The 27,053-nt window shown below is 34.4% G+C and overlaps 1 protein-coding gene across 1 annotated transcript in view; it reads left to right on the forward strand.

Moving 5' to 3' along the window:
* Window positions 1-27,053, forward strand: part of LOC126814437 (alpha-mannosidase 2x) — a 90,730-nt gene that overhangs the window by 31,255 nt on the left and 32,422 nt on the right. Inside the window, exons 8-16 of the mRNA XM_050539541.1 lie at window positions 221-398; window positions 694-896; window positions 1,370-1,552; window positions 7,528-7,642; window positions 8,328-8,395; window positions 8,816-8,981; window positions 9,182-9,318; window positions 18,119-18,218; window positions 26,331-26,453. Of these exons, the coding sequence (XP_050395498.1) occupies window positions 221-398; window positions 694-896; window positions 1,370-1,552; window positions 7,528-7,642; window positions 8,328-8,395; window positions 8,816-8,981; window positions 9,182-9,318; window positions 18,119-18,218; window positions 26,331-26,453 (1,273 nt within the window). The remainder of the gene's footprint in view (window positions 1-220; window positions 399-693; window positions 897-1,369; window positions 1,553-7,527; window positions 7,643-8,327; window positions 8,396-8,815; window positions 8,982-9,181; window positions 9,319-18,118; window positions 18,219-26,330; window positions 26,454-27,053) is intronic.

The following is a 27,053-nucleotide window of genomic DNA, read 5'->3' on the forward strand; positions in this document are numbered from 1 at the left end:
GATAACACATGACACAATTATATTTAATACAAGTTGGTTAGAAGTTTATTTCTGGCGATGTTTTGACGAGGGCTCATTTTAATGTGATTGAATGTTACTTTCACCTCTTTCTGTCTTTCACATCTCTTATTAGCAAAATTGAGTCAACAATAATCTGTGGATCTGTTTGACATTCAAGGGATTTAACACAAATTTATTAGATTACCTTTTTTATTTGCAGAGTGAATCTGTTAATAGATCAATATAAGAAGAAAGCTCAGTTGTATAAAACTGATACTCTCTTAGTACCACTTGGAGATGATTTCCGCTATGATACAGCAGGTGAATGGGATCTGCAATTTCAAAATTATCAAAAAATGATTGATTATATTAATCACCACCCCGAATTAAAAATTGAGGTAAGTGAAGAAACTGTATTTATACTGCACAAATATAAAACAAGCTTTAAATATTGAAGGAATTGACACTTGTGCTGTCGAACGTCGGACAAATTCTTCTATTAAAGTAGCAAATTCAGCCTGAAAATACAGTCAGCCAAATCATTTGAAGAAAAAAATTCCAGTTTAGGAAGTCAAAACGACTTTACAGACCTATTTCAGAATATGTTTAGGAAAGAGAAATGGTACTAGGACCTACATATATATATAAGATTGTAATGTGATTGTATCAAATTGTTTTATGTTTTAAATTTAGGTACATTTTGGAACTCTGTCGGATTATTTTAATGCTGTATATGAAAGAACTAATGTAGAAGAAGGTGGTCGTCCTCCCCAAGTGCCAACTTTAAGCGGTGACTTTTTCACCTATGCTGACCGTGAAGATAACTATTGGAGTGGCTATTATACTTCTCGGCCATTCTATAAAAACCTTGATCGTGTGACAGAAGTACATCTTAGGTGAGTAGTCCAAGTTATTTTCGATTTGTTGATGTCACAATCTGCTAAGAGGTAGTCACACAAATGGGAAGGAATTTTTAATAGAATTTAAGTCTTACACATCCAATACGAGTAATCTATGTATTTTGATCACCATCCTCATAGAAGTTATTCACAACGATTCTTTAGATTGTAATGTATTCTGGATGTTAAATTAAAGTCCCAATATTCTAAAATAAAGTTAAGACATATTTAAGACCATACACAATGAAAAGTGCTTTTTGTGAAACTGATTTTGATAAAAAAATTATTTAAATTGATCAATTGGAAGTTACAACTCCATCTTTATGTATCTGAAATGAAGTAATAATAGTCAGTCCATTCTTCATACAGGTTTTTTTGATACAGTAGTATTCTATAAGAGTTTTGATGTTAGAAAAAGCCCCGGTAATGCTCTTTGCTTCATTTCCTGTAATGTTGAACTGTGTTTGTAGGGCAGCTGAAATTATTTATACCACAGCTCTTGGTTATGCACGAAAACATGCTTCTTCAAATTTCCCATCTGTGGCGTTTATGAAGTTTTTGGTTGATGCTCGAAGAAACTTAGGATTATTTCAACATCATGATGGCATCACAGGAACTTCAAAAGAATTTGTTGTTGCTGATTATGGTAAAAGGTAGGTTTATATCATTAATATGATATAAAAACTGGGATTGCAGATATGTATATTTACTGTGCAACTACAGCACTCGTGATATTCAAATGATTAAATAATGTAAGAATGTTTATAATGCAGTTTGTGTCTATAATTGTCTTCCTCCTTTCGAAGATAGCAAGTACTAAATTTAAAAAGATTTGTTTGTCTGTCACATTTTTGGGGAGACAATAACTCTGCTTAGGCTATGCAGAGATAAGCAATTTGATAGGTCTATTCTTTGGTACACAATAACTCTCATAATTGAGTTAAAATTTTCAAACTTGGTTAGGTGAATGCTTGACATCATTTTTATACGACCACATTGAAATGTGGTCGTATATTGTCGTCGCCCCCGTCCGTCGGTCCTGTGTCTACAATTGCTTGTGGACGCCCTAGAGGCCAAAGTTAATATCTGATTGACTTTAATTTCATACACAGTGTTTAAGGTCTTGAGACGAAGAACCCTTTTGATTTTCAGCGATTTCCAATAATTATTGCCAGAGTTATGGCCCTTGATCACTTTGAAAAATCTTGTGGACGCTCTAGAGGCCAAAGTTAATATCCGATTGACCTAAAATTTATACACAGTGTTTAAGGTCATGAGATGAGGAAGCCTATTGATTTTCAGCGATTTCCGATAATTACTGCCAAAGTTATGGCCCTTGATCACTTTGTGACGCTCTAAAGGCTAAAGTTATCATCTGATTGACTTCAGATTGATACACAGAGTTTAAGATCTTGAGACGAACAAGTATATTGATTTTCAATGAATTTTTATGTCTTGAACAGCTAAATCCATGATATTAAAAGTTTTGTAGACAAAACGTTAGCATGTTGCAGAACTTTATAAAAACAAACAAATTCTAATGGTTTTCTGATAATTACTTCATGAGTTGTTGCTCTTAATCAGATTTTAGTGTATTATAAATGTTTCATTACCGAAAAAAGTAAAAATATGCGACAACTCTTGTTGACTGCCCGGATGATTTAGCTGTTGTGGGTGTATGTTTCGTTGCCTGGCAACCTATCTTTTGCAAAGGTTAAAGAGAAAAAAGCAATAGCATCGGATCGGTTTGTAACTGAGGAAGAACACCCACCATTTTTCTTCATCCTTTTCATCTATCAGAGACAGAAGAAAAGGATGAAGAAACAAAAATGAATCTAACAGCACATGCTCATCATAGACTGAGCGTATTCAGAATCCCTAGTTTTGATAATCCCAAGACCTTTATGGCACCTACCTTTTTTTTTCCGATACCAGTACTGACCGATTTAACCAAAACAGAAGAAAACGTGGAAGGCTGGCTAGTTACTTTCGTTTTCCAATCCATGTGAACCAGGGCTTCCACTTCAAAATTTTTCCAATCGGTCATTTTTCATGCGGAGAAAGTGGTGCATAATAAGAAGCCACAAAAGAACATGATATTGAAATACCGATCGGGTTTATTTGGGTCAAGGACAGTCACACAGAAATTTAATCTCACGTCGGCATTTATACCCACCCACCCCTGCAATAAAGGAACACATGTAATCAATTATCATTGATTTATTTATACATAAATAAATAAGATATAACAATAACAATAAACATTCATTCATTCATCGCAAGTACACTATTTGTTTAATTTAATTACATCATCACCCGTATATACTCGTTGGACCTCTGATGGGACTGTTGTGGTATAACATCTTTAAATAGTCAATCTTCTGTTCAAGTGACGTTTTACGGTCACTGGAAGCAGCGTGCTCTACCAGAGTCGAATTTCTAAAATTCTTGGAACCAGTCACAAAACTATTCTTAGCCTTATGTTTCTGACAACGATCTTTTAATTAACCAGTGTGTACTGCGTACGTGACGAGTTAGACTGTTGACTATTTCTCCATACACGGCGAAAAGTAGTTGCGAATGTTTAACGCATTTAAATAATTCAAAGTCATAAAAATGTACAACAATTAACACACTTTTTAAACTTATCAATATATTAACTCGTATTAATATTTGGGGACCTCAAACAATATGGTTCTAGTATTTTCACTCGATAACATGTAAAGATAATTGTACGTGTATCAAAATGGCAGCAGGCATAAAAATTCATTGTGTCGAGCAAAGTAACGTCAATCAGTTGTTAAATAAAAGAAAAAAAAGAGGATTAAAAACACACCCGACAATACATCTTTGTGTAAGAATATCTTAACCAAGGGAATGTTTAAATTACCATTAAGTTGAGATTTTAAGACAGACTTTGTTTTTCGGAGTGGAACTGTCTTCCTCGTGGGCCGAAGCTGAAGATGGGAGGTCGGATTCATTTACGACAATGTTCCCATCTCGCTTTTTTTTATACGCCCACATTGAAATGTGGTCGTATATTGTCGTCGCCCCCGTCCGTCCGGTGGTCCGGATTGTGGACGCTCTAGAGGCTAAAGTTAATATCCGTTTGACTTCAAATTTATACACAGTGTTTAAAGCTGAACTCCGATTATAAAACTACAGAAATAAATAAAAAAAAGGTTGCGCCCAAAACAACCGCCATACTTGTTTTCAATTTCTTGAACTAACATGGCGATCGTTTTGGGTGGACAAACACATAGGCAGGCCACGCCCATTTCCAGTATTTGCCGTGTCAACCGAAGTGTCCACATCCGGTAATTTATAGTCAACTAGCAATTACCTCCTGACTGATCGAATTTTTTCCACTATCAGCCCACAGAAAATATTATTGCTACACAATTATTATGTCTGATCAGGTATATATTATTTTACTAATAAGACGAAATAAGCCAACCACCGTGTACTTTTGCTCTAAAAATAACAGAGAAACTACCAATCCTTTATCAGAGGATTCGGTCAGTTTTTTTTTTTGTTTTTTTTTCCAACTGATTGAATCCGCAGATAAAGGATTAGTAATGTCCCATTATTGTAATGCCCAGTAAAATCTAAGTTATCATATCTCCCCCTCATTTATAGATCCGCCCGTAAAAAAGTAGTTATGCCAAGAAAATTGAATTTTGCAACTTTATGAAGTGAAAACATGGAGGGATGGAGGGAACAACAGTTTTGTTGTTGCTTTGATTATGGAAAAAAAAAAATAAATAACTGATCGAATCCTCTGATAAAGGATTGGTAATGTCCCTTTATTGTAATGCCCAGAAAAATATAAGTTATGTCCCTTGATCGCCATAATAAAAACAATTGGAAGTGAAAACATACTTATTTGATGGAGAGGACTACCGTTTTATTGCTGCTTTGGATATATTTTGGAACGATAATACTAGACTTTATGATGCAGAAAAGTATTTGGTGTTTCTACTCTGTTTTGCAAAAATTTCACGAAATAAGAAACAATTGATTGGTGCTGGTTGATTGTTATTGTTTGGGGTAAGGCAATTTCTCTGTTATTTTTAGAGCAAAAGTACACCGAGGTTGGCTTATTTCGTCTAATTAGTAAAATAATATATACCTGATCAGACATAATAATTGTGTAGCAATAATATTTTCTGTGGGCTGATAGTGGAAAAAATTCGATCAGTCAGGAGGTAATTGCTAGTTGACTATAAATTACCGGATGTGGACACTTCGGTTGACACGGCAAATACTGGAAGTGGGCGTGGCCTGCCTATGTGTTTTTCCACCCAAAACGATCGCCATGTTAGTTCAAGAAATTGAAAACAAGTATGGCGGTTGTTTTGGGCGTAACCTTTTTTTTATTTAATTATTTCTGTAGTTGTATAATCGGAGTTCAGCTTTAAGGTCATGAGATGAAGAAGCCTATTGATTTTCAGCGATTTCCGATAATTACTGCCAGAGTTATGGCCCTTGATCACCTAAAAAAATCTTGTGGACGCTCTAGAGGTCAAAGTTAATATCCGATTGACTTTAAATTTATACACAGTGTTTAAGGTCATGAGACAAAGAAGCCTATTGATTTTCAGCGATTTCCGATAATTACTGCCAGAGTTATGGCCTTTGATCACCTCAAAAAATCTTGTGGACGCTTTAGAGGTCAAAGTTAATATCCAATTAACTTTAAATTTATACACACTACACAGTGTTTAAGGTCATGAGACGAAGAAGCCTATTGATTTTCAGCGATTTCCGATAATTACTGCCAGAGTTATGGCTCTTGATCACTTTGAAAATTTTTATGGACGCTCTAGAGGCTAAAGTTAATATCCGTTTGACTTTAAATTTATACACAGTATTTAAGGTCATGAGACGAAGAAGCCTATTGATTTTCAGCGATTTCCTATAATTACTGCCAGAGTTATGGCCCTTGATCACTTTGAAAAATCTTGTGGACGCTCTAGAGGTCAAAGTTAATATCCGATTGACTTTAAATTTATACACAGTGTTTAAGGTCATAAGACGAAGACGTCTATTCAATTTTAGCGCTTTTTCAATAATTACTTCCAGAGTTATGGCCCTTGATCACTTCAAAAATCTTGTGGACAATCTAGAGGCCAAAGTTAATATCCAATTAACTTTAAATTTATACCCAGTGTTTAAGGTCATGGGACGAAGAATCCTATTGATTTTCGGCGATTTCCGATAATTACCGCCAGAGTTATGGCCCTTGATCACTTTGAAAAATCTTGTTGATGCTCTAGAGGCTAAAGATATTATCCGATTGAATTTAAATTTATACACAGTGTTTAAGGTCATGAGACGAAGAAGCCTATTGATTTTCTATAATTACTGCCAGAGTTATGGCCCTTGATCACTTTGAAAAATCTTGTGGACGCTCTAGAGGTCAAAGTTATTATCCGATTGACTTTGAATTTATACGCAGTGTTTACGGACATAAGACAAAGAAGCATATTGATTTTCACCAATTTCCGATAATTACTGCCCTTGATCACTTCAAAAAATCTTGTGGATGCTCTTGAGGCTAAATTTATACACAGTGTTTGAGGTCATGAGACAAAGAATCCTATTGATTTTCAACGATTTCCGATAATTACTGCCAAACTTATGGCCCTTGATCACTTGGAAAAAAACTTGTGACATTCTAGAGGCTAAAGTTATCATCCGATTGACTTCAGATTAATAATTACTTCATAAGTTGTTACTCTTAATCAGATTTTAGTGTATTATAAATGTTTCATTACCAAAAAAGGTAAAAAATATGCGACAACACTTGTTGACTGCCCGGATGATTTAGCTGCTGTGGGTGTATGTTTCGTTGCCTGGCAATCTATCTTTGTTATTCTAAGAGGTTTGGAATTTCAACATATTGAAATGATGTAAAGCATGCTAACATTTCTGCTATATATATCATTAGCATGATTAACTCTAGTTACAGACATCAAAGTAAAACTTTTAATTTGTTTGATGTTGATACAGTAAATATGGCTGCACAAGTGATGAAAGTCGCAATTATGCTGTAACAACAACTCGGTTTTAAGAATGATCACACTTTACTAAATAAAAAACAAAACTCCGCTAATTAAAGAGATTAAATGTTAAGCTTTTAATCTGTTTTGATGTTAATCCTCCATTGATTGTGATTAGAGCAATATACACAAGGATCACGACACACACAGAGTTTCTTTGTATCACAGGATTTTATGATTTAGCACAAAATATGCTATTTTTCCAGCGTGCAAAATGACCTACGGGTCTGACCCAGATTCGGTCATTTTCCAGAGCCCTCAGTCCCAACCGGTATATACGGCCGACATGGAACCCATGACGTGAATGCCTACTTATTATTGTGTATCATGTGTTTCACAAAAATAAATATTTTTTTTTTAGTAAGAACACTTTTTTGTAAATAATAATATAATCAAAGTTATTTGGGGGACAATTGTCCTGCTCCCAATGTGAGAAGAGAAGCAGTGAAAGACCACTTCATACAATTATAGTTTCAAGCAAAATTTAATGTGTTCCAGTTTCCTGATTACTCTCTCTAAGCATGGCAATACCAGTATAAACCATTTCATGTATTTCATTTTAGGTTGGTTGAAAGTATAAACAATATGAAGAAATTAATAGCCGAATGTGCTACATATTTATCTGTTGAAGATAAGGCCAAATACTCCTACACACCATCTTCACCTATATTTAATATTGTAAGTACATTATTCAATATTTGAAATGCACCTATAACATCTGTTTGCACTATTCTTATATCACTATTTGTTTTTTATATGTCCACATTTAATGTATGTGTATATTGTCATCATCCCTGTCGGTTTTTCTCTCCGTCCGTCCACACTTTGAACCCCATATAGTCTACATTGTTCATCCAATTTAAAAGAAACTGGGTTTGAATTTGATTTGGCCAAATTGCTTACAATGCTCAGACTTCCCTGCTGATTTACTTATGACCTTTCAACCTAAGATAGCTGGGTTTGACACTCCACTGGGGCACTGTTACAAAATCTGGCCTCCCTAGCAGTGACCGTCCCACGTCGCACTGGTCACATATTATGTGTGTGAGTGTCTATATCAATCTGCCTTAATTGTACCTAATTTGGGCTGGGGATCACAAAGCAACTGTTCCATACTTTAAGTGCATGTATCTTATTTTAATCGTTATTGATAGTCGATATAAATCAAACTTAAAGAATAATAGATGTTCTCAAAAGGAAGCATATTATATACATAGTCTGATATATTAATACATTTTACAATAGGTTCATAAAATTACAGTAACTTATTATACAAATGTAATTTATTTTAATGCTCATTTGATTGTTTTTTTTATTATACAAATGTAATTTATTTTAATGCTCATTTGATTGTTTTTTTTAGGATGAATTGAGAAAAAACCATGATTCATTACCAGAAAAAAATGTTCTTATGCTAACCAATGAACCAAGGTGCTGTTTAATTATCTCCCATATTTAGATTTCTTTGTATTATATTCAAATTAGGCAAGATTGATTTTCAGCAAATCATGTGTTCTATCCTGAGTTTGTATGTCTACCCCTGTTGGTTTTCTCTGGGTACTCCAGTTTCCTTCTCCTATACACAAGCAATTATTGGAAAGTAAATATATACCAAAGTGACCTGGTTAGTGTAGAGTGCTGACGTTAAACCCCCATTTCTAGTTCTCTCTCCCTTTTCTTGGTAGAAAGCAACAAGCAATATTGTAAGCTATGTGCATCTTAGTTTTTTAACGTCTGATTCTTTCAAAAGCGATATCGTGGACATGAACAGTATTGCAGGCTTGAGGTTTAAGTTTCTTGCTGCTAACACATAGTATTTATAGTAATTAAGCTAGATTTAATATATTCCAGTCCTGTGTTGATGTACAATTCACTGACTCATGTTAGACAACATGTAGTTAAAGTATATGTATCATCACCTTATGTTGAAGTTAAAGATCCTAGTGGTGAAGTCATACAATCACAAGTTGAACCATACTGGACAGACAAAGAAAAAATAGCTACTGATATATTTAAGGTAATTATTCATTTAATTGTTAGATAGCTATAGTCTGACCACCAAATACAAAACCAATAATCTTTAAAAGAATAAACTTTTAGAATCGGACTGCCGAGTGCCACTTTATTTTTTTAATCTAGTACTTTTCCTACTTTGATACTATTTCCTACTATTCCTGCTACAGATAAAATGGTTGTTATTCTGTTACTGTTATTCAGGTATCATTTGTTGCTGAAGTACCAGGACTAGGTATTAGCTGTTATTATATAAAACAAGTCACAGAGAATGATAATCCTAAAAATACCTTATCTTTTGTTACAATATATCATTCTACATCAACTACACCTGCTAATATGTAAGTACAACTTTAAATAGACCTGAATATTTCATACAAATTTTGATTGTGTCATTTTGATAGATCTTACTGAAAGAGGCAGCTTCAATTTACACTGTAACCCAGGTATCGTTTAATCTTGTGTATCTAGCACTAATTTCTTTCACATTCGTTTAATATCATATCTTTGTTTAAAAATTCGTAAAAATCATTTAAAATCACCAAAAATCATCTAATTTGTACATGTGTCCAGTTTTGATAATGAGTGTCCAATTTACAAGTATTTAATTTCCTGATCTCTGTTCAAAAATTAATCATTATACATCATTAATCAATAGGGTTGTTCATTTTTTAACAATGATTGAGAAATTAAACACTTGTAAATTGGACAGAAGTACAAATTAAATGATTTATGGTGATTTTAAACAGTTTTTACATATTTTTAAACAAAGATTGGATATTAAACGAATGTGAAAGAAATTAGTGCTAGATACACAAGATGAAACAATACCTAGGTTACAGTGTTAGAATTATCAGTATTTCTCACCAGATTTCCATAAACATATATGTCCACATTTTTGTCCCATGCCTTTCGAAGAAAGAAGGGGACTATTAAAATTGGTATATCCGTCTGTCACACTTTTTGGGACACAATAACTCTCTTTCTAATTGAGCTAGAATGTTCAAACGTGGTGTAGGTGTTTAGGTCAATGCCTTGATTTAGTTGGAAGATGACCATTTTCTGTTTATGGTAAGCAGATAAAAGCAATTTTATTGGTTGTTACTTTGGGACATGATAACTTTAGTTCTAATTAAGTGAGAGTGATGAAACTTGGTGTATAGTTTCACTACATCAGTACCTTGACTAAGTTTGATAATGAGCATTTTCTGCTAAGGATAAGCAGAGCAATAAGCAGTTTGATTGGTTGAGACTTTGGAACACAATAACTCTCCTTCTAATTGAGCTAGAATGTTTACACCTGGTGTAGGTGTTTATTAGGTGAATACATGATGGAGTTCGAAGATGAGCATTTTCTGTTTAGGATAAGCAGAGATTAGCTATTTGGTTGATACTTTGGGACACGATAACTTTAGTTCTAATTAAGTGAGAGTGATGAAACTTGGTGTAAACTTGACTAAGTTTGATAATAAGCATTTTCGGCTAAGTGTAAGCAGAGTGATAAGCAATTTGATTGGTTGAGACTTTGGAGCTCGACAATTTTGATAATAATTGAGTGATAGTAGTGAAAATTTGTGTATAGTTTCATTAAATACCTTAACAAAGTTCGATGCTGAGCATTTTCTGCTTAGGCAAAATAGATACTTCAATCTACTCTTCTTCTAATTGAGGTAAAATGTTGAAACTTGGTGTAGGTCAGTGATGGGATTTCAAAATTTTTCTTGGCGGACATTTTTACCGAAAATAAAGGGACATAACTCTTATCATTATTTAAGATGGCAGTTTTTAGACCACACACAAAAATCATGTGTAAACAAAATATTCAAACTGCCCATAATAAAAAAAATAGGTGCACCTCGTTATTTTTCATATTTAATTCCCGTACGGTATTCAAATTTATGTCAGTAATATTCCTACAAAATTCGTAATACGATAAAATGAAAGCGTGCCGACTACTGCAGATCTGTACTGTTTCAAATTCCTCCAAAATTACCATATTTTCGGGTCATAAGTTACTACATTTTTCAGCAGAAGTCCGACATTCGTCATATACTCCGTTACATCTTATGTAGAAAGGGTAAGAATATGATATCCCGAAATTGTTTGGACAATAAACGTCGCTCTACCACAACGAGCGAATGACACCATCCGCTAAATAATCGCATACTACTCTAGCACGCGCTATCGTCTAACACAATTAAGTACTTACACTATTCCAATCGACATATTCGTCAACATTGCCTAGATTACTTATTTCTTTATTTAATAACATAAACCCCATTCAAAATATGATCATAAATCCGAGAATATGCCATCAAAATAGAATCTTTTCTTCGACATTAGAAGCGTGTATTTAGTCACGTATTCATTTCATAATTTCATGCGTCTAGCGAGATTTCTAATACCGGTTCAGTTATCGTACTTTAACTGCCTGAAGCTGTTTTTCTTTCTTTGCTCTGAAAATTCATAACACGCTTCGAATGACGCAGTTTTGATAACTTCTTTCTAAAACCGGCAAGTTCGTAGGTACATATCACTTACCGTCATACAGCCGAAGCTAGATGTAGAGTAACGAAATCTGCCGAGGTTTCCCGAGTGCTGTAACCGCGTGCTAGCAAAGTCTAGTATTTTTCGGATATGTGTGTGTGTGTGAAATAGCTTTATTTAATGCTCGCTTCCACCGAAGTGATATCGCAGACGATTTATAATGACTGTCTATTGATCTGGGCGTTATATACTCTTGCAATATGTGACTTCTATGACTAGTTTATACATATTGTCGGCGCACATCAGTGCGATTAAAATGTCTGACAATGCAGAAACCATGGGGTTAACACAAAGATTAAAATTATAATGGATTGATGAATAGTCCGACAAAGGGGAAACAATGGCTTTTGTTTAAGATTAGATTGATGAATTGTCCGACAAAGGATTAAGTCAGTCAATCAAAGCAGATTAAGTAGTTAATCAAGGTAGGTTTATAGTCCGTATAACACGATAAATACGTTGATCACTTAATTACCTAATCAATCCAGTGTATTATCGATGATAATCTGGTTGAGTGGTAGCTATACACTCAGTAAACTATATTAATTTCGGAATTTTGAATATTATTCACCATGTCTTGATGTCCGATTGGGCATATTCCCGGTCGGACAGTTTTGGGCGTTTGGAAAAAAGATTCGAACAAGTCCGGAATATACGGGCAAAATCCCATCACTGGTGTAGGTGTCTTATTAGGTGAATGCCTTGACAGAGTGCAATCATGCACATTTTCCACTATAGCTAAGCAGAGATAGCCTATTTTATTTGTTGAGACTTTGGAATGAGATAACTTTGGTTCTAATTGTGTGAGAGTGATGAAACTCCGAGTCTAGATTCATTATATCAATGCCTTGACTAAGTTTGATGATGAGAATTTTCTATTTAGGCTAAGTAGCAATAAGCAGTTTGATTGGTCAAGACTTTGGAAAATATATATATATATATATATATATATAAACTCTGCTTTTATTTGAGGTAGAATGTTTAAACTTGATGAAGATGTTCATTAGGTGAATGTCTTGACTGAGATCAATGATTAACATTTTCCGCCAAAGCTAAGCAAAGCAGAGCAAAGCTAAGCAGAGCTAAGCAATTAAATTGGTTGATGCTTTAGGACAAGATCACTTTGATTCTAACTGATGGAGAGTGATGAAACTTAGTGTATAGTTTCACTACCAGGTACTTCAAAACCTTGACTGATTTTGATTGTGAACATTTTATGCTTAGCCTAAGTATAGATAATCAGTTTGATTGCTCGATACTTTTGTAAAAGATAAATGTGCAATTGATTAATATGTGTCATTTATTTATTTTGAGATTTTGTCGGGGGAAATCAGCCACCGTTAGCTTGTTTATCCTAAATACATAACCATTGATTGAAAAATATTTCCAAATTACCATTACCCGAAAAATATTTTTTACCAAAAACATTATTTCCATTGAGATACTTTAATGGAAACTTTTATGACAATGTACGATTTTTAAGTAGGTGTCATTATTTAAATATACTGATTCTGACAATCATGTAATTTTCAAAATATGCCATACACACTTGTTAAAGCTATATTGTATGGAAGGATAATGTTGCCAATAATATTTAAATGCTCACTGTGCAAAATACATATGTCAGCAATTCAAAATACGTATTTTAGTTTTACAATTTGCAATTTCCGTTGCTCCACAGTACAAATGTCACGGTGTTATAATACTAAATACAGTATAATAGTTATTTTGCACATTACACTTCTCCATTCTGCATAATAGACAAATGCATAATAGAACTTAGCATATTAGAACATATACCTTATATGGGATCTACAACGAAGCTCATTTGCATACGGAAAAAAGTCTGGACTACGACGGAAATTAATAATTTACATGATCAACTACAAGGTCATGGATTATGCGTTTCATGAAGATTGATTGTAACTTAAAATGCAATTTGAATAGATTTTAGTTAAAATTGCTTGCGCTCTCGCAGTGGACAATTCCAGCGAGGGCACCTTAGGGTGTAAGGATAAACGCTTCGGAACTGAAAACTGTTGCCAGGTTGAACTAACCGTTACAATATCAATGATGAGAGTTTCATACGTTGTAACAATGTCTGCACAAGCTCAGACAGTCGTAGAGAGATGCAATAAATAAGTTTATTGCGTATTATTCGTCTTGAAATGTATCAGTTGGTTGGCCTTGAACTTGCATGTCGCTTTTGTGACCTTGGCATTTGATTTACCCGCAGGCTTCAAGTAAAACGCTTGAATTTCGTAGTTTTATGGTATTTTGGATAACAGAAACTGTTGAGAATTGTCACAAACATGTGATATTTCTGACTCTTTTAAACTAATACACGAAATAACCAATGTTCCAATGCCTAGATTTGAAATGTCAGTCCCATGGACCTTTCAATAAAACTTTGAAAATGCCTAAGTGCCACACTCCTTATTGGATAATGCCTATCTATCTTACTAAATTAAAATGATTTTTTCCCAATATAAAATACCCTTAGCCCCTAAATAAATCATCATAACCCCAAAACCATAAATACTTTGCATATGGCGTAACTAGTATTATAGGACTGACAGGGTTTCGATTTCCTGGTTGTACGTGACATTATTCAAATAAAATTGAACCATGTGTTAGTCCCGAAATGACCTAGTTTGTGTCTAGTGGACGTTAACCCCCCCTCTCTCTCTCTCTCTCTCTCTCTCTCTCTCTCTCTCTCTCATTTTAAACAATTGTAGGCCTACAAAGATATTTTTTAAGACATTAGATATGAAGTGAGTTAAGATTTTTTTTTTAGGTTTTTTTAGGGGTCTATTTATTATTTGCAACTAGTATAATTTATACCAGAATCATATGGTAATATATAAAATAGTAACAAAGAGTTTTGAGGGTTTTTTTTGTTCTAGGGCCTAGGGGTTTTAATTTGAGGTGTCATCGAATTGCTTATATTGCCTTACAATAAAATAAACGGTGGGCCGCAGCTATAATTCCCATGCAATGAAAAGAAATTGAATAAAAATTATTTTAGTATGTTTAAATTATATAACCCGGGCCATTGGCAATATTATCATTATTCCAAATATATCTATATGTCGCAATAGATCTCACAACGTAGCTCTAATCATTGTTTGTTAATATGATTTTTTTAAGTTAGGAGAGGGCACAGCTTTCCTAAGTTAAAATTGATTTTAGTTAAAATTGTCCCTAAAATAGTTTTGTGAAACGCCACTATTTTAAGTTAAGATACAATTTTAACTTAAAATATTATTTTAGTGGATTTTATCTAAAATGCTTAAAATTGTTTTGTGAAATGCATCTATCTTAAGTTAGGATGGAATTTTAGTTTAAGACGATTTTAAGGAGATTTAAGTTTTTGTGAAACAGGGACCTGCTCTGACTGGGCTAATAAAATCTGATATACGCCATGCATTGTGCTATGAGGAAAAATTTGCCTGCACGGCGGTGTTATATACGGCCTACAGTACTTTTGTATCGATTTCCAACTGCCAAGGCGCCAAGGGATCTTTATGTGCACGCTAATGTGTACACGGGACCTCGTTTTTTCATTCCATCCGAATGATTAGACAGTTGTCCTTGTCAGGCCATCCGTCCTGCATCACTGACAAGGGGAAGAAAAACGATCAAAGTCGGGTGGTACGAAACTCTATTAAATGAATGGTGTTTAATGTCCTACTGTTCTGGTCCGACCGGGATAATGAAGACGGGCATATGCCATACAGTGTGCTATGGCACTAAGGCCTACTTTTATATCGAATTCCAACTGCATGCACAACAATGTATACACGGGACCTCAGTTTTTTGTTACATCCGAACGATCAGACAGCTGTCCTTGCCAGATCCTCTTTCCTGCACCACTGACAATGGGAAACACGTCGGAAAATCCTGATATACTTTCTCGGCCAGTGCAGGGATCGAACACACGACCTACACAGGCTAGCAAGCCAGCATCTTACCCACTTAGCCAGAAGTCATGGTCATCCAGCGAATTCCTTATTGCATGCTAGCTTGATTCGCTCTGACTTACTGCATGGTAAGCCGATTTATTGTATGGTGACTTATTGTATGCCAGCTTCATCTATGCCCAGATTGATTGCGTAAATGTTTTCCGTATGCAAATGAGCTTCGTCGTAGATCCCATATAAGGTATATGTTCTAATTTGCTAAGTCCTATTATATGCATTTGTCTATTATTCAAAATGCAATATGGAGAAGTGTAATGTGCAATATAACTATTATACATGTACTGTATTTGTATCATTGAAAAGTGTACTCTGTATTTTAACACTGTGACAATGGTATTGTGGAGCAATGGAAATAGCAATTTGTAAAATTAAAATATACGTATTTTGAACTGGTGACATATGCAGTTTTACAGTGAACATTGAAATAATATTGGCAACATTATCCTTCCATAATATTGTGATTAACTTGCTTGTGGGCTTATGAGGTGATTTTAGTCTGTATTTTGATTTTTCCTGGTCATTTAAGTTTATAGGGTCAATGATCCAGTGGGGCTTGAGGGAAAGATGATGCTTAAATTTTTGAAATTTTTTTGATCATTATATACTGATGACAAGAACAGACATAACTGGACCCGTGCTGCCTCTATGATGAGTTTCACCAGTGATATTTAATCTTTAAACAGTATCATTTTTATTTTCGTTACCAATAGAATTTGTCAAGAGAAATTAGTTAAAATTTTATACATTTATCACACTGAGAGAAGAGATCAGAAAAGAAACCCAGATAACAAAGACTCAATGTCCAGTATATCCTGCTAGTACTAAAATGTTGACGAAATGAAAAATTGATATGAAAAGATAACAAATTTTGTTAAAGTGACATCACTACAAAATATTTATATGGGGCTTTAAAATTAAACACTTTCAGTTTCATGGCACAAATTTTGATAAACATTAGACTAAATTAAGTTGGTGATCATCCCCGCCCGCCCAGAAAATTCTACCTGACCAGAATTTATTTTTTATTTTCAAAATTTACCCACTTATGATGTTTATAACCAATGGTTAAAAGTTTCAAAATGTAGCCAGGCTACGAAATTCCTAAGCGCAAGAGTTATTGAAGTAAGCGGATATAATTATTGACACGTGTTTTCTAATACTCTTAAAATGCGTAGGACTGAATGACATAAACAAATTGCGACCTGTTAACGGCAGCAATGGCCGACATTTTCGTTTGAACGCGTACAGCATCAAATACAATATTTTGAATACAATACAACCTGGAACTATATGTTAAGATGGGAATACGTCTCGCCGATTCTGAATTACATGGAACAGTCTCTCGAATAAATGTAACAACAGATTTTCGGAATGGCCATGGGGGCATGAATGACTAAATCGACCAATTATTAGTGATCGTTAGTTGTTATGCAAAACTTTTTTTTTTTTTTTTTTTTTTTTTACGGATTCTTCTGGTGGTCTTACTATTCGCAAGTTTAAATAATTAATCTGAACAATGCAAATGACAATCAGTGGCTTTATATGCAGATGAGTTGTGTTTTGACATGAAATAAAAGGTTAATATTGCTAAGTATATTGCTTGTTTTGTATATGCATTAAAAAAAAAAAATAAAATAAAAACCTCCCTCCCTCCCACATTTTTTTTTTAAAAAAAAGGACGATCACCAACTATTTTTTTTTAGGTGGCCTAACCTAGAAGCCAGAACAAGGACTCAACAGGATGTCTTTATTTTCATTATCAATTGAGAAAAGATACCATTTTAAATACTTTATTTTAAAGGAGCTAAGTCTTTAACTCAATATCATCCAAAATCTTCAGCCCCAGTTGTATCAAGAGACTCGAGGGACGAGGCTAGACACATTGCACCAAATCAAACGGCGTATGTAGACTGGAATAACCAGACTCCAGAAATTTGCACTCGCTTGAGACTGCTGGCTTATTTCGCCGAACATAATTGATTTGAAATTGGAGTAAAAACGGAAACCATTGAATGTAAATCAGTTTATATACATTCATATTACAGTATTATATGCGTTGCGACCCCCTTTTGTCCTTTAACAGGACACTACCTTATAAAACAATCTGTATAGATTGATCTGCCCAATATAGTCAAAATTTGCTAATTTTTCAAGTCATCTTTGGAATACGATTAGTGCTATTGTTACTGTGTGCAATAAGGTGATTTTCAAAGTGTTTGTTATACATTTAGACATTTTATTGTTCAAAATCGTTGTAGTGGTGTGTTTGTCCACACCCACTTGCTTTATTTTGGATGCATAATGTTCTTTATTAACAGTCAAATAGTAAAATTTATACCTCATTGCACTCTTTAATGCCTATATATGTTATTCCAAATCACAAATAGTTTGTTTCAATAAAATTGGTGAAGATTTTGATTTTCTAACATACCCACTGAAATATATTTAAAAATTCAATATGGCCACCATTTCCATGGCAACAAATTAACATTTTGGGCTCAAATTATCAAATCTGATTTGGGACATCATATACTAATATTGCACTAAATGGCAAGTTTCTGTTTTTAGGTAGTGTCCTGCCTTAATATAGATAATATTTGACTGTTTTCAGAAAACCATTCCCATTGGATATAAAAACCCATTCTGAAGACTTTACTATTGAGAATGATTATCTAAAGATAAGTTTTACTGAAGGTACTTCTATGTTGAAGGTAAATGACAAAATTATGTGAATTTATTTCAATTATTTCTATGCATTAATATATCATAATCGAGCATACATATTCAATGTGTCACCTCTCTGATAATTACCAAAATTCAAGCCTATTTAGAAAAAGTCATTTTTTTACAAATATTCGCTAAAATCTCTGTACACCCCGTGAATGAAGAGTGGACATGTTTGTTTCCTAGTAATGGCTGGACAGATTTGTTTCATATTTTACATGTCAATTAATTTGAATGTACAGTACACATATTAACTTCATGCATAGTCCAATCAAGTCAAATTGAATATTTTATTTTTTTACTCACTGGCAAAGACCTAAAAAAAATGCTGATACTTATAACTAGTTTCTATTGATTGCACCCCATCATCATGCACCTATAGAATGTCTGTGGTGGTTTGAAATATATCTCATTTGCATACATCGATATCGACAATAAGAGATGATCTAACCAACATTTTATGTTTAATTTTTATATGCCCACATTTTCATGTGGACGTATATTGTCGTCCGTCTGGACGTTCACAATTGTTTGTGGACACTCTACAGGTCACAATTTTTATACATCCACCCACATTTTCATGTGGACGTATATTGCCGTCGCCCCTGTCCGTCCACAATTGTTTGTGGACACTCTACAGGTCACAATTCTTATCCGATTTCGAAGAAACTTGAAATATAGGTTTATCTCCAAAAGATCTCGGTTGCTTTCGATATCGGCATGTATCGGACCGAAACTTCATGGATTATGGCCCCTGATTGTACGGAAAATCATGTTTTTAGCTTGTGGACCCTATAGAGGTCACAATATTTATCGGATTTTGTTGAAACTTAAAATGTAAATTTACAACCAAAAGATATCGGTTCCTTTCAATATTCGTGCATATCGGATCGTAACTTCCTGAATTATGGCCCCTGATTGTACGAAAAATCACGTTTTTAGCTTGTGGACCCTATAGAGGTCATAATTTTTATTCGATTTTAAAAAACTTTTCAGTATGTCACCGTTACACCCTAAGGAAGGTTGAGTTTGACTTTCGTGAAAATCAGCCCAAAACTGACAGACAAAATGGCTGTCCCTCGTTCTCAAATAGCGTAAAAATATGGTATATCAAGGTTGTGGACCCTCTAGAGGTCAAAATTTTCTTCTGATTTTGATGAATCTTGAAATGTAAGGTTATAACCAAAAGATCTTGTTTCCTTTCAATATTCGCGCATATCGGAACATAACTTGCTGAATTATGGCCCCTGATTGTACGAAAAATCGATTTTTTAGCTTCTGGTCCCTCTAGGGGACACAATTATTATCCGATTTAAAAAATATGTGTGAATATATCACCGTTACACCGTAATGATGGTTGAGTTTGAATTTCATGAAAATCAGACCAAAACTGCTGGACAAAATGGCTGCCCCTCGTATAACGCAAATGGTGTAAATACGTGGTATATCAAGGTTGTAGATACTCTAGAGGCCACAATTTTTTTTCGATTTTGATGCAACCTTAAATTTATGCTTATATCATAAAGGTCTTGGTTCCTTTCGATATTCGCGCATATCGGATCGTAACTTCCTGAATTATAGCCCTTGATCGTTGAGTGTGAATTTCGTGAAAATCAGACCAAAATTGCCCGACAAAATGGCCGCCCCTTGTACACTAATAGTGTAAAAATATGGTATATCAAGGTTGTGGACTCTCTAGAGGTCACAATTTTCACCCAATTTTGATGAAACTTGAAATGCATGTTTATAACCCAAAGATCTTGGTTCCTTTCGATATTCACGCATATTGGATCGTAACTTCCCGAATTATGGTCCCCGAACGTACGAAAAATCACGTTTTTAGCTTGTGGTCCCTCAAGAGGTCACAATTATTATCTGATTTAAAAAAACATTCGAATATGTCACCATTACACCGTATTGTTGGTTGACTTCGAATTTCATGAAAATCGGACCAAAACTGCCAGACAAAATGCGCACCCCCCCACCCCGGTACGCAAATAGTGTAAACATCTGGTATATCTAGGTTGTGGACCCTCAAGAGCTCACAATTTTGTTTTGATTTTGATGAAACATGAAATGCATGTTTATAACCCACAGATCTCGGATCCTTTCGATATTGTACGAAAAATCACGTTTTTAGCTTGTGGACACTCTAGAGGTCATCTGATTTTGATGAAACTTGAAATACATGTTTATAAATAACCCATAGATCTTGGTTCATTTCGATACATGCATATTGTACGGTAACTTCCTGAATTATGGCTCCTGATTGTACGAAAAATCGCGTTTTTAGCTTGTGGTGCCTCTAGAGGTCACAATTATTATCTCATTTAAAAAACCGAATATATCACTATTACACCATACTGTTGGTTGAGTTTGAATTTCGTGAAAATCGGATCAAAACTGTTGGACAAAATGGCCGGCCCTAGTATGCAAATAGTGTAAACATATGGTATATATCAAGGTTGTGAACCCTCTAGAGGTCACAATTTTGGCCCAATTTTGATGGAACATGTTTTTGCTTTCGATATTCGCACATGATTGTATCATAACTTTCTGATTTATGGCCTTTGATTGTACGAAAAATTGTGTTTTTAGCGTGTGGTCCCTCTAGAGGTCACAATTTTTTATCCTGTTTAAAACCGTGTGAAAATATCACCGCTACACCCTGGTGATGATTGAATTCGAATTTCGTGAAAATCAGGCCAAAACTGCCACTACTCGTACGCAAATAGTGTAAAAATATGTTATATTTATATCAAGGTTGTGGACCCTCTGGAGGCAACAATTTTTATCCGGTTTTGATGAAACTTTATGTTTATATCACAAAGATCTTGGTTCCTTTTGATAATCACGCAAATCCGAACGAAACTTCCTTGATTATGGCCCCTGATTGTTCGAAAATTTGCATTTTTATATGCCCACATTTACATGTGGAGGTATATTGTTGTCGCCCCTGTCCGTCCGTCCTTCCACAACTGTTTGTGAACACTCTACAAGTCACAATTTTTATCCGATGTCAATGAAACTTGAAATATAGGTTTATCACCCTAAGATCTCGGTTCTTTTCGATATTGGCATGTATCGGACTGTAGCTTCATGGATTATGACCCCTGATTGTACGAAAAATCACGTTTTTAGCTTGTGGACTCCATAGAGGTCACAATTTTTATCCGATTTAAAAATATGTTACAATATATAATCGTTACACCCTAAGGATGGTTGATTTTGAATTTCGTAAAAATCGGACTGAAATTGACAGACAAAATGGCCGCCCCTCGTTCGCAAAAAGTGTCAAAATATTGTGTACCGGTATCACGCTTTTAGCTTGTGGACTCCATAGAGGTCACAATTTTTATCCCTCGTTCGCAAAAAGTGTCAAAATATTGTGTACCGGTATCAGGGTTTGTAGACCCTCTGGAGGTCTTAATTTTCATCTGATTTTGATGGAACTTGAAATGCATATATGTTTACAACCCACAGATCTCGGTTCCTTTTGATATTCGCGCATATCGGACCATAGCTTCCTGAATTATGGCCTCTGATTGTTCGAAAAATCGCATTTTTAGCTTGTGGACCCTATAGAGGTCATAGTTTTTATCCGATTTAAAAAAACATATTGTTATATCACCGTTACACCCTAAGGACGGCTGAGTTCGAATTTTGTGAAAATCGACCCAAAATTGACAAACAAAATGGCCGCTGTTCGTTCTCTAGATGTTACAATTTTTTTCCGATTTTAAAAACCGTTTAAATACATCATCATTCCACCATAATGATGGTTGAATTCGTATTTCGGGGAAAATCGAAATGAAACTGCCCGACAAAATGGACACTCTTTGTACACAAATTGTGTAGAAACTAAGGATGTAACGGTTCAAAAATTCTTGAACCGGTTAACTGGTCGTTAAAAACCCAACCGTAACCGGTTAACCCATAAAAATTTTCTATGAAAATATTTGTTGCATCAAAATAAGACTTGATAATATATTTTTATATTATTAGTATTACAGTTTTTAAGTTAACAGTCAGTACAGATTCCATTAATTCATTCATTCTTGATGTTTCATTTCTCCATCTTGCGCCCTGACAGGTCACATATAGACCAGTTGAATTGATTTGAAATCATGTTGATTTAAAAAAAAAAAAAAAAAAAAAAAAAAAGCTTCACTAATACTTCATAAGATTAGTTATGAACTCAATATTTGAAAGCATACCTTTGGATTTTTAAATACAAAATAAGTTTGATTATTCAACAACAGCTAATTCCAAAGGATTTACTACACGTGTTTCTGTTGCAAGCCATGCTGTAACCTCTGGTACCAGTGACCCGTATGTCAACTTTGACCCCATCGGCACAGCATCGTGCGCTCGAGTGATAATATAAACAATTTTACTATTATATCCTATCTATTTTAATATTATTTCATCACATCATACTTGTTTTATTTTGAGACTTTGTTTATGGAGTGATGAGGTTAATACTTTAAAACAATTAATTTGTCAATCAGTTGAGGCAATTTAATGCTTGACAGCGAGGGCTAATAACGACCGAACACAATTTGGCGACCTATTCGGCTATCGACCTATTCGACCGATCCAGCTGGCAACCTGTTCGTTGGCAACCTATTCAGAATAAATTCAACAGTCGCCCAAACTCATCTATTTTTATCAACCAATCAAATCCAACGTTACGTCTATCAAATGAAAGTAGAATATATTATTATTTATCCATTCCTTTAGCTCAGAATAGAGATGTATTTTCGCATTATCTTACAAAATTCCGGACATCCAACTAAATATATTCCGAAAGGTAAATAAATAAGCTTTCCAAATATTATTAGTAAAAGTTGGCACAGTCATGTTAAAGGGATGCACTCTCATCCTAAACATGGCCAATTTTGAAAAAAAATTTAAACGGAAAGACTGTTAATGTTAATATCCCGTGTCAAAATTCGGACCATCGTACAAAATTCCGATGACCCAACTAAATATATTCTAAAAGGTAATTGAATAAGCTTTCCAAATCTTATTAGTAAAAGTTGGCACAATCATATTAAAGGGATGCGCTCTCAACCTGAACATAGCCCATTTTTCAATATTTTAAAGTGAAAGAACGGTAATATTCCGAGTCAAAATTCGGATCATCGTACAAAATTCTGAGCATCGGGCTATATATATTCTGAAAGGTAATTGAATAAGCTTTCTAAATATTATTAGTAAAAGTTGGCACAATCATATTAAAGGGGTGCGCTCTCATCCTAAACATCGTCCATTTTTCAATATTTTTAAAGTGAAAGAACGGTAATATTCCGATTCGAAATTAGAACCATCGTACAAAATTCTGAGCATCCAGCTATATATATTCTGAAAGGTAATTGGATAAGCTTTCCAAATATTATTAGTAAAAGGTGGCACAATGATATTAAAGGAGCGCGCTCTCAACCTGAACATAGCCAATTGTTCAATATTTTAAATGTAAAAATAGACCTGTATTTTTTTCGAAGTCCATATTCGGATCATCGTACAAAATTCTGAACATCCAGCTATATATTTTCTGAAAGGTAATTGATTAAGCTTTCTAAATATTATTAGTAATAGTTGGCACAATCATATTAAAGGGGCGCGCTCTCAACCTGAACATAGCCCATTTTTCAATATTTTAAAGTGAAAGAACGGTAATATTCCGAGTCAAAATTCGGACGATCGTACAAAATTATGAGCATCCAGCTATATATATTCTGAAAGGTAATTGAATAGGCTTTCCAAATATTATTAGTAAAAGTTGGCGCAATCATATTAATGGGGCGCGCTCTCAACCTGAATAAAGCCAATTTTTCAATATTCTAAATGTAAAGATAGATCTGTATTTTTTTCGAAGTCAAATTTCGGATCATCGTACAAAATTCTGAGCATCTAGCTATATATATTCTGAAAGGTAATTGAATAAGCTTTCTAAATATTATTAGTAAAAGTTGGCACAATCATATTAAAGGGGTGCGCTCTCATCCTAAACGTCGTCTATTTTTCAATATTTTTAAAGTGAAAGAACGGTAATATTCCGAGTCAAAATTAGAACCATCGTACAAAATTCTGAGCATCCAGCTATATATATTCTGAAAGGTAATTGGATAAGCTTTCCAAATATTATTAGTAAAAGTTGGCGCAATGATATTAAAGGGGAGCGCTCTCAACCTAAACATAGCCAATTTTTCAATATTCTAAATGTAAAAATAGACCTGTATTTTTTTCGAAAGCCATATTCGGATCATCGTACAAAATTCTGAACATCCAGCTATATATATTCTGAAAGGTAGTTGATTAAGCTTTCTAAATATTATTAGTAAAAGTTGGCACAATCATATGAAAGGGGCGCGCTCTCAACCTGAACATAGCCCATTTTTCAATATTTTAAATTGAAAGAACGGTAGAATTCCGAGTCTGAATTTTGACACGGGATATTATAGGTCCTTCCCTTTAATTTTTTTTTCAAAATTGGCCATGTTTAGGATGAGATGCACCCCTTTAATATGACTGTGCCGACTTTTAATAATAATATTTGGAAAGCTTATTTAATTACCTTTCGGAATATATTTAGTTGGATGTCCAGGATTTTGTAAGATAATGCGAAATTACATCTCTATTCCGAGCTAAAGGAATGGATAAATAATAATATACATGTATTCTACTTTCATTTGATAGACGTAACGTTGGATTTGATTGGTTGATAAAAATAGTTGAGTTTGGGCGACTTTTAAATTTATTCTGAATAGGTTGCCAACGAACAGGTTGCCAGCTGGATCGGTCGAATAGGTCGCTAGCCGAATAGATCGCCAAATTGTGTTCGGTCTAATAACGTATACAAATGTCAAAACTTCGAGTGGGAATTTACAGTCGTTAACTTCCCGAGACTTATCACAAATGACATGTGCTATTTGAAATAATTAAGTGGTCTTAGTGAAAGAAAACAATATTGTGGCTATCATTCCTGGGTTTGAAGGTCAGGTATGATATGAAAACGAATACCGAATAGTAATTTTTTGAACCGGTTCGACAGTGCAACCGAACCGTGACCGGTTAACCGAGTGACCGTTTACATCCTTAGTAGAAACTTAAAACATATCTTTATATCCCAAAGATCTCTGTCACTTTTGATATTTGCACATTTCAGGCCCTAACTTTCTGGATTATTGCCCCCGTTTGTACAAAAAATCACATTTGTTTTTATCTTGTTCTCTATCCATCTCTTGCCAAATGTGGGCGTATCCTGCCTGGCTGCCGCTGGTTAGCTTGTGGACCCACTAGAAGTCACAATTTGTATTCAATTTTAAAAAGCGTTTCAATATATCACTGTTACACATCAATGAAGGTTGAGTTCGAATTTCATAAGAATCTGACCGAAACTGATTGACAAAATGGCTTCTCCTTGTACGCAAATAGTGTAAAAGTATGTAATACCAAGGTTGTGGACCCTCTAGAAGTCACAATTGTTGCCTGATTTTGATGACACTTAAAATATATGTTTATGTCCCAAAGATCTTGGTTCCTTTCGCTATTTGTGCATATCAGACTGTAACTTCCTGGATTACAGCTCCTGATTGTACGAAAAACGTGCTTTTTAGTTTGTGGATTCTGTAGAGGTCACAATTGATTTATCCGATTTTAAAAAACGTTAAAATATATCACTATTCCACCATAATAAAGGGGAAAATCAAAATAAACTGCCCAACAAATTGGCCGCTCTTTATACACAATGTGTTGTAAAAGTATGTAGTATGAAGGTTGTTGACCCTCTAGAGGTCACAATTTTTATGCAATTTTGTTGAAACTTAAAATATATCTTTATATCCCAAAGATCTTTGTCCCTTTCGATATTTGCACATTTCAGACCATAACTTTCTGGATTACGGCCCCTGATCGTACGAATAATCACTTTTGTTTTTAGCTTGTTCTCTATCCATCTCTTGTAAAATGTGGGCGTATCTTGCCTGGCAATCGCTGGTTCTATATTAATATCTAAATAAAACTTTTCAGTCCATATTTGTGTTAAGTTTTCAATAATGAACTGTTTCATAATAATGAACCGTCTGCTTCTTTAGACAGTAAACAGAAAAGAAGATGAGGAAGAACATAAGGTATCTGTAGAGTTTGTGGAATATTCAACAAGAAGATCTGGTGATAAATCAGGAGCTTATCTATTTCTGCCTGAAGGTGTTGCTAAGGTAAATAATATATTGTTAATCTCTTGTACCAAAGAGCTTAATGGTCCCAAAATTATTCAAATGTTCAATCTGTAACAGCTGTTGTGGCCATCTAAAGATTTCAATATTTTCTATTGATTTAATTCAAATCTTTTTTCTCTTTGGTCGATACTTTTGCATCAAACACTTTTTATGTGCCCACATTTTCATGTAGATGTTTATTGTTGTCACCTCTGTCTGTCCACGTATCTTTACTACACTAGGATCTGGAAGAGTTGTTATATAACTCGCGTTCTGGTGATGTGAATGATTAGCCAATGAAAGGGCCTGTTACATCGAGGTCATGGTGTGCGATGCACAGAACTGTGGGTATCCTACTAGAAACATCAACGCTGATAGGTTAATCAAATGTCTGACATCATAGGGTCAAAAGCCGCTCGTATAACCCCTGATGTAACCTCCAACTTTACTGGTCAGAACTTCATGTAGTACAGGCCATCGAAAGTATGAAAAAAATGGAACGAAATATAGATCTGTATTTAATCAGTTTGATAATATTCCTTGAGAAAATATTATTAGGGAAAGAGAGATAAGAGTCAAACGATATATTGGGTTATTTGT

Source organism: Patella vulgata, chromosome 3, assembly GCF_932274485.2.
Source record: "Patella vulgata chromosome 3, xgPatVulg1.2, whole genome shotgun sequence".
NCBI classification, from domain to species: domain Eukaryota; kingdom Metazoa; phylum Mollusca; class Gastropoda; family Patellidae; genus Patella; species Patella vulgata.